The sequence below is a fragment of the Phoenix dactylifera genome, chromosome 15, assembly GCF_051530095.1.
Source record: "Phoenix dactylifera cultivar Ajwa chromosome 15, Ajwa_hap1_PhDact_Kaust_v1.1, whole genome shotgun sequence".
Classification (NCBI taxonomy): Eukaryota; Viridiplantae; Streptophyta; class Magnoliopsida; order Arecales; family Arecaceae; genus Phoenix; species Phoenix dactylifera.
Window position 1 is genome coordinate 24966780 of NC_143204.1, and position 11542 is coordinate 24978321.

Sequence of the window (11542 nt, forward strand, 5' to 3'; positions counted from 1 at the left end):
TTTTTTGATGGACCTTCATCTATTTCCTGCAAGAACCGCCGAACCGGTACCAGAACCTTCTGTACTGGTCGGGGGTTGGTATAGTTTGAAACTGATTTGATACCGAACTAGAATCGGTATGGCTAGGACGTGCCGTATCCATAATCAATCTGATTTGAAATCGGATTGATCCGATGCGAACCAACTGAATCGCATTGAGCTAATATTAAATTAGTCAGTTTCGGTCCGAAAAGGACCCGCCTGGTCCTTTTGCAATTCTGGCTATGAACTGAAATCAAATTGAAATGATGGATCGATTCGATTTTATACTGAATTGGTTTGGTACTATTTGAACCGAGCGGTTCAGCCTCATCCGGCGGACCATGGTTTTCTGTTTCAACTTGTATCACCTCTGCTGCCTGCCCAAAGAAAGCTCAGCTCTCGTCTTTGTCCTCTTTAAAATAGCGCGGGTTTTTTAAAAAAAATAATGATAAACAGCGTAATGGCACTGCGATTCTGTGCCACCCTTCTACTCTCCTCCTCCTCCTCCTCCTGCTGTTCCTGTCAACAGTCACGGTCAGAATCCTGTCGGGAGCTTGAGATGCTCCTCAAAGAAACAGACCCTCCAGTTCCTCGATACTAAAAAGGTCGGCATCCTCTCCTCATTCCCCCCTTCGACCTCTCTGAATCCAATTCCGGAGCTATAGTGTTCTCCACCTTCTTTCTTTATCTTTTTCTGCTGCATTTTTTTTTGGATTTTGATCTCCCGAGTTAGGTTCTAGGATGCAATACTTTTTTTGGGTGGATTTAGAGTTATTAGCTCGATAGCCCTCTTAATTTGGGGAACTTTTATTTCTATTCTTGTCATGCCCTTGTGAGACTTGGGGCTCAGTTGCGATTGATGCAATTACAATCTTGATTTCTTGTGGAGTTTGATGGTTGAATTTTATTGCCTGGCTTGGAAAATCGTTAGAAACTTTTCTTTTCTTGTTCTTTTTTTCGTACCTTTTAGGACAGACTGTGTCTGTTGTCTGCAATCCAATAAAATCAGGGTTTTATGGTGATGCTCTGGAATACTTGATGGGTTTAGTGATGCAAACTAGGCGCATCTTGGCATGCAATATTTCGTATATTAGATAGTCTGAATTTTGATGTCGCTTTTACTTCTACAAATATATGATCTTTAGGTGCAGTTTGATCTTGGGGTTCATGTATTACGCGGTTTCCATGTCATTTATGAAGGAAGTAAGCGGAAGTTCAAGAAAATGATTGCATGGGTCATTTACTGTACCGGCTTAATTAACATTGATCGTGCATTTTCGGTCCTAGTTTCGACATGAAGAGAGACAGATGATGGAATTGAGGCAGAAAGAAGGGAAGAGATCGACTGTAAGCCGATTCAATTACGATAAAGGAGACTTTGCGCGTTATTCGGTTGCATCACTTCTCCCATTTTTATATAAATGTCAGAGCATGAGAGACTTGAAACACGTGCTTACACCCTTGATTGTTGCTGGGTTTTTCAAGGATGTTTTGGCGATGCGCAAAGTGGTGACATTTTTGAGTACAAGGATTGGATGGTTGGAAGATGTGGTTTTATTATTGAAGCAGGTAGATGATCCTTATCCTTTCATATGGAACGCATTTATTAGAGGTTATGAGCAAAGTCGCAGACCATGGAAAGCGATGGATTTGTACAATCAAATGTTGCACAACAATGTATCTCCTGATAAGTTCACCTTTCCTTTTGTCCTCAAAGCTTGTGCCACTTCTCGAGCACTTAAAGAAGGAGAGCAAATTCACTGTCAGATACTAAAGACTCCACTGCATGCAGACTTATTTGTGCAGGGTTCTTTGATTTTTATGTATGCCAGTTGTGGGGAGATTGATGCTGCACGTGCTTCATTTGATGGGATGCCACACAAAAATTTGATTAGTTGGAACATGATGATTGATGGGTATGTCAAACATGGAAATGTTAATACTGCATTAGATTTGTTTGATCAAATGCCTGAACGCGACCTCTTCTCTTGGAATGTGATGATTGATGGGCTTGCAAAATGTGGGCAGATTGAATTTGCAAGACAGTTGTTTGATAAGATGCCCGACAGAGATATCATTTCATGGAATTCCATCATTGATGGATATGCTAGATGTGGAAATATGAAAGCTGCGCGGAAGTTATTTGATCAGGTTCCGTTTAAAGATGAAGTCACCTGGGCCATTATGCTTAATGGATATGCAAGATGCAATCAAATAGGTATCTCTCATAGCTGGTTCGAAAAGATGCCCTTTAAGAACCTAATCTCTTGGAATTCTTTGATAAGTGGGTATGTTAAATGTGACAAAATCACTGTAGCATATAAACTATTTGAGTTAATGCCATCTAGGAACTTGACTTCATGGAATATCATGCTTGATGCCTATGCGAAATGTGGTGAGATGGAACTAGCCTGTCAGCTTTTTAATACAATGCCAACCAAGAATGTCGTCTCTTGGAACATTATGATTGGTGGACATGCTAGACTTGGAAGAGTTAAAGCAGCAAGAAAGCTTTTTGACGCCATGCCTTATAGAGACATGATTTCATGGAATGCTATGATATCCGGCTACAAAGAAAATGGGCTTTCAAAAGAGGCTATGGAACTGTATATTGATATGCAGTTGCTAGGAGAAAGACCTGATTGCTCCACTTTAGCTATTGTTCTTTCTGTTATCGCTGATTTAGGCCTTTTTCTCCAAGGTAGATGGGTTCACGCGTATGTTGATAGGAACAAGTTCCCATTGAATGGTGTTGTTGGTGTTGCTCTCATAGACATGTACTCCAAGTGTGGGTATGTTGATATTGCAATGAGAATATTTGACTGCATCCCTCAAAAATCCAAAGATCATTGGAATGCAATGATATCAGGACTTGCAGTACATGGCTATGGGAGACTTGCTATCTCCTTATTTGAAGATATGGAATGGTCATTTGTTGGACCAGATGATATAACTTTCATTGGTGTTCTGAGTGCATGCAGTCATGCAGGCTTAGTACATGAGGGTCAACAGTATTTTATCCTTATGAACCACAAGTATGGAATTACTCCTAAAATCCAGCACTATGGTTGTATGGTTGACCTTCTAAGCCGTGCAGGGCATCTTGATGCGGCAGTTACACTGGTGAACAACATGCAATTGAGAGCCAATGATATTGTTTGGAGAGCACTTCTGGGTGCTGCTAGGAACCATGGAAACATTGAAATTGCTGAGCATGCGGCAAGGCAACTTATTGAGCTGGTGCCAGATGATAGTAGCTCTTATGCATTACTCTCTAGCATATATGTATATAAAGCTCAATATGAAAGTGCTAGGGACATGTGGAAGATTATGAAGGAGAAAGGGGTGGTAAAGAATCCTGGTTGTAGCTGCATTGAATTACAAGGTGTTCTTCATAAGTTTACCGCAGGAGACACTTCACATCCTCAAATAATGGAGATATATCTTCTACTAAATAATATGACACAAAGGCTGATGTTACCAGGTTATCTGCCAGACAAAAAAAAATCACAATTTGACATGTGGTTGGAGGAATTCTCTTGCTCCTTTATATTGGAATAGATCATTCACTTGCATGTTGGAAAAGATCAGTCACTTACAAGATGGAATGGATCTTTCACCTACAAGCATTCGTTTGATCACATCTGTTTCTACTGGTAAAAATTGAGCTATATATTTTGGATCCAGAAGACTTACAAGTTGCTGAAATCATACTTTTGAGGGCTGAGAGCCAGTCCATGAGATAGTAAAGGCAGAGGGTGCTACTAGCAAAAGGTATTAGAGGGTAATGACAAAGTATGCATCATATGTTATTGATTATGGTTGTTTTAGTTTTTTGTCTATACTTATGTCTCTTTTTAGAAAATCTGTCTTTAGGGATTAAATGTTAAAATTTAAATAGTTATAAAACCAAGGCCAAGCATAAGACATCTGCTCAACGAGGTCTAAACATTAAGGATGTGTTCTATTTGGAGTTAGATTAAGTTTGAATGGAGTAAAGCCATTTTAATTGTCTACTCCAGTTATTCTTACGAAACACCCTTCAACAATTAACTTGATTTTTGGAGCAAAGTAGATATTTTAAAAATAAACCTTATTTTTTTCTCTTTTAATTTAGACAGAACTATTTCACCCAATAAAATTTGTTGGCAACATGTTCATTATGTGTTAACTTATTCTACACCCAAATATGACCTACATGGCTCGTTCCAAGGAGCAGATCTCAATCTCCTCAAAAAATAACTGAAAATACAAATATAGGTTGTAGGAGAGATTGGGTCCTATTCATTTGAACGCTGAGTCAGAGAGGATCCAAACTCAGTTACGAAAGCTGAGTTTGGGCCCTTGGCTGGGTCATGCTAGTCCAAGTAGTCTAGATTGAAATGCCTATTGGTTCCTATTAAAATTGAATCGCATGCTCTACTCGTGCCAAGAAGCACTCGGCGTTAGTCGGCAATTTTGCCAACTTATCCCATAATAAGTTAGAAAGCGTCAGCTCTTGCACTACCGGCGAAGTCGGGAAGATCCCCGCAGGCTCAAGAAATTGATTTGCTTCAGAGACTCCTTCCTCTCACCCGCCAAAGCCCTAATCTTTGGATGAGGATTAGAGCGTTCTCCTCATCCTCTAATTCCTCTTCCCTAAGGAATCTGTTGCCTCTCTCCTTGATGCCCTCTCTCTCATGCAAGGTAATCCGAATCTCTAACCCTAAGTCGAGTCAAATTCCTTTCTGACACTGTTGGACCACGTGTGATTCTTCGCTCTCACCCTGCCTTTTTTATTGCTATGAGTTCAATTTATCTTTCAAGCCATTCTATTTCTAGGATTTCTTATTCTTTCTCCCTAGCTCAATTCTTTTTCGGTGTTTTTTACATTAAGGCTTTAAATGTAGCCATTTTGTTTTGCATGTCTCTCTCTGACTTTGTTTCTGGTGTTCAATGTGCCTTCTAGTGACTTGTTCAATGAAGTAATAGTCCCAATGGTGTTGAAATTTAAGTGATATCTTCTTCTCCTTCCTCTTGGGAGAAGAGTTCCATAAAGTCTAACTTGCTTACATTAAAAAAATAGCACCAAGCATGTGCTATGCATAACAAAAAAATCTAGTATATATGAAATTTCACGAAAATTGCTGAAGCTTGAAGAAATAGGGAAGGGACAACTTTAGAAATAAAAATAATTATATAACCGAACTTGGAGTTGGATTTTAAACCCCAAAGTTCACTTTATAATAATAAAATGATTTTGTTGCTATGAGTTTGATGTATCTTTCATGCCATTCTGTTTCTAGGGTTTCCTATTCTTTCTCCCTAGCTCAATTCTATTACGGTATTTTTGGATCTCTATCATAGTCTGTCTGTTAAATTTATGATCATGATCACGTTTTGATCAATGGCCTATTGAAAGCTCAAAACTTTGTAGTGGGAATTGCCATCTGATGTTAGCTATGGATTATGATAATTCGTGAATGACAACCCTTGACCTGTATAGGTTAAAATACTTCGCTACTGCCTCAATCAAAGTTAACTTATTGGGTTTCTAATTATCCTGTTTGGTTCTAGTGCTACAGCAATCTCTCATCCTTTCAGAAAAAAAATGAGTTGTTGAGGTATGGCCCATTGGTTAGACTGTTGGGAATTCACAATTTTAATGTTTTGAGAAGTCTTGACTTGAGCTTGTAACATAATGGAAAGAATTGTGAGCTCACAGAGCATACCAAAAAACATAGAAAAGGTGGACATGGAGAGGAAAATGCTTTTAATAATCAGACTGATTTGATGGTAACCTGTGTTTTATATGGAGGCGAATTTATGAATTTCTGTGTCTTGCATTTGGCCTGTCAGAGTCTCTGATGAGTGCTGCAATTTCAGACCTTGAATCTTGACAATTTTATTTCTGGAATTCAAGTTGATGCTCTAATCCTAAGCAGTCTTGTTTAGGTATTTATTGCTGTTTTGCATATTTTAGATTTTGCAATGAATTTGCCTCTATCTAATATTTCAGAGAAATATAATAGATGAACTATTTGTGGCTCACTTATAAAAATGCAACTGCTTATGGTTGGATTTCTATGATTTTGCTGGAAAGGTCAAACATTGGTGCAGAACTGTGGGGACAGTGATGTTGGGAAGATTGTAATTAAATTGGCAAAGGAGCGCAAACTTCTGACTATCAGCATAATTGGTAACGGGCCCGGCACTCCTGAAACAACTGAAGAGCTTAAGGCCCTTGGTGGGGATATGGTTGTTCCAGAAAGCTATACAAAAACTTGGTATGTTTTTTATCCCTCTTTCTTGACATAGTTGTAAGAAACTAGAACAGCTTTTTTTTAAAATTTTCTTTGCAGGCCTCAGTGAAGTAGCTGCAACATGTAGATTTGGAATGTTGAAATAGTAGTGCTGGAAAAACTACTAATGCATATTCACTTCCAAGAAAAACCTGATAGAGATGGTTTTGACAATTCTTGAACAGAGAGCAACAAGGATATTTGCTACATGGATATGACAAAAGAACAAAATAAATGCAAAACGTGGAGGGAACCTTGATCCTTGTGAGGAACATGAGGTCACTGCTTCTCTTAGAAAAGTTAAGGAATTGCTTTTTGTTTGCCTTTAAGGTATCCAGAGGTGTCCATTGTCCCCAGTTTTCTATTCATAATATCCACTTGCTTATTACACTTCACATATTTGCATCTTTTTTGTGGTTTCAATTCATGAATAAGGTTTTAAAACTCAATTGCAGTTATGGTTTCATTCCTTTAGGTAGAGTTACTGTTTCGACAGTTTCGCTTCGAGTTTCAAATTCAGCTAGAAAAATTCTAATAAATAGATAAAAGTTAAGAAAAAAAAAGAAGGTAAGTTATTTTTTATAATTTGGTTGTGTTTTAAGTTATCTAGGTTCATAAATTATAGAGTCTGGGTAGTTTTTTGCTGAAGTTGAACTATAGGTAGGTCATTTACCCATCATTTTATTGTGTTTTAGTTTATCTAGGATTATAATTCATATAATTTTGGCAGTTTGAATTTGAAATTAGATATGTTGAATCTGCACTAAATATATTACAAAAGTAGAATACCGAATATCAATCAATCAAGCGTAAATTAACAAGATAAGTATGCAGGATTGTAAAAAAATTAGGTTTATTTATTCAACACCACAGTACTATTGCAAGGTGTTGTCCAAATGATAAGGACCATCATCATCATCAAAGTGTGGGTGGGAGCATTAATAGAGATGAGGACAAGCGTGAAATAGCTTCCCACGGATCCAAGAGGTTATGATATATTTTATTTGTTATATATAAAAAATGTTATTTTTGTAAAATATAATATATTTAGTTGTTTAAATTAACCTTTGTAAAGTACTAACATAAGGGTCATAACGTCATTAGAAGCCTTGGCCATCAAGAATTATATCTATCATATCCCCTTTTAACTCAAGTTAAACAAGAAAATCCATTGAAATTTTTAACTGATGCACTTAACTGGGAATATTGCTTGGCGCAATGGTAAAAGGCTTATTGTTTGCTCTGAACAACTGCTACAACTCCTATTCTTAGTTCTTCAGCTGTTTTTTCCACTTGTACTTCTTCTAACCTTTCTTTCTAATAGATTTGGGTGGTTTACACCTCTTTTTAATTAAAAAAAAATGGTAAAAGGTTTGGGTTGACAAGCGCAATGGCACAGGTTCAAGTCGCATGGTAGCCACTTTGTTAAAAAATATGGCCAAAGGTTAAGTCTGTCCCCAATTTGCCCCTCATAGGTCCCTATATTGCTGGAACCAAAACTGGATAATTGCCTTTCTTTTATAGCTGATGTACTTACAGGAACAAAGAAATGACAAATATATGATAGAAAACATCAAAAGGAACCTTCAAAATTATCTATAGCTAATTTCAGTCAATTTTGGTGGAAACTGATTGAAACCTGAAACTGGGGGTTAGTTTCTGTTTGATATTGATCGAAATGGATGGTTTTGGCCGAAACTTATATTTTACATGTTTTGTGGTTTCTTATTGATATAAGTTCATGACATATAATAAAGACGTTGAAGGAACCTACAAAAAACATAATTGTAAGCATGGTCAACTATAAACATAATCAATAAGCCTCTGCCAGATATCTGAGATTCGCTTGTCAAGTCATGTATCATTCATTCCCTCCAAGGGTTAGACCGTTGTCGTAAATGATAATGGAAATCCTAGATTTGTGAATTAGTGGATGTCCTTGTCAGGTCATTTTGTTGAAATTTTCATGATTGTTTTGACTTTTGATATAGCACCAAATAATGTCAAAAAAATCTATATTAATGGGAGAAGATCATAATGCTACTATCTACAGTTAATTTTACGCAAAACCTCAGTCATATGTTAGATTGCCATTGAGAATGCTCTTTTAGATTCTGTGATAGGTCTGTTAGCTTACAAAACCATATTTACCTTAGTTAAATTTGTTTTATTAGTGGCCAGAGTCTCAGACTTATTATTTCTCTTCAAGGCACTACACTTTCGAGCTAGAATATGAACTCTAGAAACCCCTTTCTTCCTTCTCCCAATGTGTTGCCTTACATCATAATAACTCAACAAAAGATTCTCGTATTGTTATGCAAGTCCTAGGAAAACCTCATGTATATTTGGGGTTCTCTCTGACTGGATCTTTTGAAAGGAAAAAGGTAAAAGAAGAACTACTTCATGCTACTTAAGAAATAAACGGCTTCTTAATTGTGGGGAGAGAAAGTAAGTTGATATCTCCAATAAGTCGAAGGGCCCCTTTGGATGCAGACATAGCTTATCCTTGAATAGTCTAGACTCTAGACCTTGGGCTGAGGTTGAGAGGAAAGGTAGTGACCAGGTAAAAAAAATTTAAGGAAATCTCTTGGGTTTCCATGAGCCCAGAATCCACAAAAAGTTGAGATGCCCTGTTCCACTAAAATGGTGATTTTCCATATCCTGTATTTTTGGGAATTCAATGATGTAGAGTCTCCTCGTTCTTCCTTCTCATTGTCAAGTAATTACCTGTGCTTACTGTGCAAGGAGAAATCTTACGGATGGTTCATACTGGCATCCCAACAATCACAAATAGATTAAGTTATTCAAGCTACTTCTTTAGGTTTGTCATCGAAGCCTGATAAATGGGGCTGCATAGATCTTCTATGGTTATTATAGCTAAATGATTATGCCTTATAATTATCTTTCCCGATCATAGGGCCTTTTTTTATTTCTTAGTAGCGTCCAACAGGTTTGGATCATCTTTTCTGCTAGAGAACTTACAAGGTGCATTTTCCATGTTCCAGAGAAATGTATATGCTATTCCCCACTTTTGCCAGATAAAGTGGAAGTATCACATTACCTTCTTCCCTGCCCAATATTAAATGAGTTTAGTGGTCAACTAATCTTGCTTCTTTAGACTTTTGGATTGGCCAGTTTAATTGTGATACTTTCCAGTGGTTGAAATGCTACACAATTATTAATGGTGTGCGACAACTATTCTGCACTTTCATACCAAAACACTGTTATGTATCATTGTCAGCTGAAAGCTACTTATCTCTCTCAACCCAGGTACATGAAGCTGAGTAGTGAGTGAAATGAACCCCTCAGCAGGTATAAATTTCAGTGATGGTTACCAAGCCACTGCAGTCGGCAAGGCTCTGGTGACGTATAAATTTCAGTGATGGTTACAGCAACAAACTGCCAAAGCATGTTGTTAATGATGGAGCAGCTCGTGAGGCAATTGAGTGGGACACATTTGCAAAGGAAAAGAAGCTTAAAGTGCTGTACTTTTAGGTCAATCCTTCCTCGTTTTATTTATTGCAATGCTATATGAATGTTAAACCAGGAGCTGAGTTTTTCTTTTTCTTTCAGTCGCATGCTTTGCTCCTTCATTCATTTGAACTGATGAGACTTTGTTTTCCTGCTTCCGGTAAGAAGTTAAAATTCATGGAAAACAAGTAATTTTTTATGGAAATATACTCTGAAAGATAGAGTTGTGCTGAAATGTATGCACTGAAAGAAATAGCTTCTTTACTGATTCACATTAACGACTGCTCTCTATTCCTTTTTCCTCTGATAATAACTGTTGTGGAAAGTAGTGTAAAGCTGTCATCTGAAGGTTGGACTAATTTAATGGTCTATTTTATGCTTTGGCGGGTTGATTCAAAGACCTGACAAGTTGGATTATAAATGGGACGAAAATATGAGCTTGTGAATGCATGATTTAGGGCCTCTCTGGCATTGATGTTGATTCTGTGTTTTTGTTTTTTTACAAATTAGTTAAATACAATATGGAGATCAGTGATGAAGATAACATTTGCACAAAACTTTTGCTATTTTCTTCTCTTTTTTTTGGAAAATAATAAATTTTTGCTACCAAAAGCTCTAAAGGTTTTGCAAACGACTTCAGAAAACAAAAGAGTATCATGATACCTGTTTGTTCAGTCTTGTTAGGTATTTGTGAAAACAAAAACAGAAAAACAAAGCAATAACCCACATTGGCATGTAACTTTGCCTCGATTTTCTTCTCATCATCCCCCGGTTGAAGTGGGGTTTGGGTTGCATTTTTCGTGCTATAATGATTTTCCTTCTTTCACAGTAGCGAATGGTTGAAGTGGGGTTTGGGTTGCATTTTTCGTGCTATAATGATTTTCCTTCTTTCACAATAGCAAATGGCTGTTTTGAGACCTATGCAGATGGATGAAGAAAAAGTTGAAGGGCTTTAAGAACTGTGCAATATACGACACCAATGTCGCAAAAACAAAAAAATCTATCACTCCTTTGCGTGAAAGATACAACCTGAACTCCTAATGCCGACACATGCAGATCCAAAAACCTCATCCATCACGGACATCTCATGCGTTGACGGTCCATGTGCTGCAGTACGACACAGTATACATCATAAAATTGATTCATATATGTGATTATATTTATAATACAGGAGAGACTCCAAGGGCACAGATACTCATGCCTACGCAATCTAAGAGCACAATTTTGCGGGTTTGATACATAATGCTTCATCTGTTTTCATATGCGAAGAGAACTTGGGGCCTCGATGGTCCATCCCAGGAGCTGTAACCCAATCTAGGATAATGACTACCAAACCCTTCTGCCACTAGCAACGTCATATCTTCTCCTGAGGCCCTCTCTCATCGAAACGTGGCAGGCCTCACACAGCATTATATCGTATTCATGACCCCGAACATGGAGGAAAAGAAGCATCTCTGGTAGTCTCGAAGAGGAAGAAGGAAACTTCGGCAAGAAAAGGTAATACCGGAACGTTCCAAAATCTCCCCCAATATCTTTGAAATCCAACTATTGGCATCTCCCGCAAATAAGTCCGAGAACAGATTAATTGCTATGTTACGATTCACATAAAAAAAGAGCTATTGATTTCAATATTTTATAAATAAATAATGAATTTAATATCAGAGAAAACTGATTACGGAATATCTGTTTGTTTGATACTTCAATATCATATCGGACGTCATACTGGAGTATGTCAATTTATATCAAACCAAGATAATGAGCCCTGAGAT

The 11542-nt window shown here is 37.4% G+C and overlaps 1 protein-coding gene across 1 annotated transcript; it reads left to right on the forward strand.

The window, feature by feature from the left end:
• Positions 1-465: 465 nt before the first annotated feature.
• Positions 466-10051, forward strand: LOC103711571 (pentatricopeptide repeat-containing protein At2g45350, chloroplastic-like). Its single transcript, XM_088711401.1, has 4 exons — positions 466-626; positions 1167-3795; positions 6104-6287; positions 9573-10051. The coding sequence occupies exon 2, from the start codon at positions 1330-1332 to the stop codon at positions 3580-3582; it is 2253 nt and encodes a 750-aa protein (XP_088567527.1). The 5' UTR covers positions 466-626; positions 1167-1329; the 3' UTR covers positions 3583-3795; positions 6104-6287; positions 9573-10051.
• Positions 10052-11542: the final 1491 nt, after the last annotated feature.